Raw genomic sequence first — 2,500 nt, forward strand, 5'->3', positions numbered from 1 at the left:
TCCATCTACCACCGCTTCCTCGTCTACGACTCCTATGATCAGTACTTCCCCTTCGCCATCGAGACATTCAAGCTTCCCGCCAGTTGCGCTTGTCTCCTGGGCGCCTACACCATCGATCATTAAAACAAAAAACATCTAATATGACTGTATGTAAACAATATCTCTGTTATAAGATTTATATTCTTCCATATTCCCTGGCATGAAGCTAGTTTCACACGTGAAGAAAGCAGTTCTCTAGTCATCCTTATGTGAAATTTGTAATCAGCGATGCCAGTCACGAATATATTAACTTCAGCTGTTATATTATTCGTAATATAAAATATGCACAGAAAAAATGCTTCTCTTTAACCTACCGAAACATAATCAAGATAACAAAATGACAATATCAAACACTATAGCCCTATAAATTTATAGTAGCAATCATACCATACAGTAAGTTCACTCTATACAAAAGAGTGAATACATATGTCCTAATGATACTTTAATTATTTAATTATTTAATTAATTACATTAGACTACTAAATGCTGCAACGAATAATTTCTTATATAGATCAGTAAGCATTCAGAAATATCAGTATACGATACAAACACGCATATTTATTCCTAGTTATATATATATATATATATATATATATATATTGCAACATTTATGTGTATATATACATATATATATGTGTGTGTGTGTGTGTGTGTGTCCGTGTGTGTGTGTGACTTCATATATATATATATATATATATATATATATATATATATATATATATTGTGTGTGTATGTGTGTGTGTGTGTAAATATTTATATATCTATGCTTCTATATATATTTCATATATATATATATGTGTGTGTGTGTGTAAGTATTTATATATCTATATATCAATATATATTCCATATATGTATATATATGTAAATATTTATACATATATCAATATATATTTTATAAATATATATATATATATATATATATATGTGTGTGTGTGTGTGTGTGTGTGTGTGAATATTGGAAGGAGAAGCGAGACTGGCCTAGGGTCCTGTTGGAAGGGCAAATGTTGGGGCGCAGGATGGGAATGAGAGTTACTTGTCCCGCGGTTGGGAGCCGAGGTGGCTGCCCTCACGATCAGTATGGCTGGGTACACTTACTACTGGTCAGGCCTTGGCGATGGTCATCACCCTCAGGGAGTAGCCATCTCCAGCCGACCTCAGCCCTTGGTAGTTAAGGGAACACTAGTCGATGAGCATATAATGGCACTGAGATTGAAGCATGATTTTGGCTTCGTTTCTCTTATTGCTGTGTATGCTCCTACTGATGTTTGCAAACTCGATGGTGAAAGAAGCGTTCTACACCAAACTCATATCTGTGGCAGACAATTGCCCTAGGCGAGACATTCGCATTGTTTTGGGTGACTTTAATGCAGTATCTGGCTGTGATCGAGCTGGCTACGAGATGCCTGTTGGCCCCCATGGCTTGAGAGCTGATCCTGGCATTGAGAACAGCCTCCTTCTCCAGGACTTTGCTAGGTCCCAGAGATTGAGGATTTGGTTCCTGGTATCAGTGCTCCAATTCTTGTTAGCACTCGATGGAGAATCCTCCAAAACTTATGGCAAGAGGCTTGCATGCTGTCCTGTCTGCCATCTGGAAGCCTAGTACCATTCCCTCTAACCTGTTGAGGGAAAGGGGATCGGTGGGACTGCAGTAATCACCGAGGCATTACACTACTCAGTATACCAGGCAAGGTACTCGCACACATCCTACTGAGACGTATCAGAGACCACCTGCTGAGGCACCAGAGGCCGGAGCAATCTGGATTCACTCCTGGTAAGTCCACAATAGACCGTATACTGAAGCTTTGTGTCATTGTAGAGCGCCGTCGTGAGTTCGGGCGTGGACTGCTTACAGATTACATCGACCTCAAGAAAGCGTTTGATACCATGCATCGTGAGTCATTCTTGGAGATCCTGAGACTAAGAGGAATTCCAACAAGGATTATTTGATTAATAGCAAGCCTGTATACTGGTACTGAATGTGTGTGTGTGTGTGTATGTATATATGTGTGTGTATGTGTGTGTGTATGGCTATGTGTATGAATATGTATACTTCTGTATAAATGAATTAATTAATATATATAAACGTATGCATGAATAAACACCCATTTGCATATACATATACATATACAAATTTAAAATAAATAAATATATATATGTGTGTGTGTTTTTGTGTGTGTGTGTGTGTGTGTGTGTGTCTGTGTGTGTGTGTGTGTGTGTGTATATGTATATGTATGTATATGTATATATATATATGTATGTGTATATATATACGTAAAGATCTTATTATCTTTCTTTCTGTCTATCTATCTACATTTACACACATATATATATAAATTTAAACACACACACAAATATATATACAGATAGATAGATACATAGAGATATATTTATTCATATACATATATATCTGTTTGTTTATATATCCATATATACCTACATACACATATACATACATACACAC

General features: G+C 36.6%; 1 protein-coding gene across 1 annotated transcript in view; it reads left to right on the forward strand.

Annotated features, from left to right (window-relative positions):
* Positions 1–335, forward strand: part of LOC125040869 (protein spaetzle-like) — a 1,050-nt gene extending 715 nt beyond the window's left edge. The window contains exon 2 of the mRNA XM_047635639.1: positions 1–335. This exon is cut by the window's left edge and continues 513 nt beyond it. Coding sequence (XP_047491595.1) covers positions 1–123 — 123 coding nt within the window. The 3' untranslated portion in view covers positions 124–335.
* Positions 336–2,500: the final 2,165 nt, after the last annotated feature.

The sequence above is a fragment of the Penaeus chinensis genome, chromosome 29, assembly GCF_019202785.1.
Source record: "Penaeus chinensis breed Huanghai No. 1 chromosome 29, ASM1920278v2, whole genome shotgun sequence".
In the NCBI taxonomy this organism is placed as follows: Eukaryota; Metazoa; Arthropoda; class Malacostraca; order Decapoda; family Penaeidae; genus Penaeus; species Penaeus chinensis.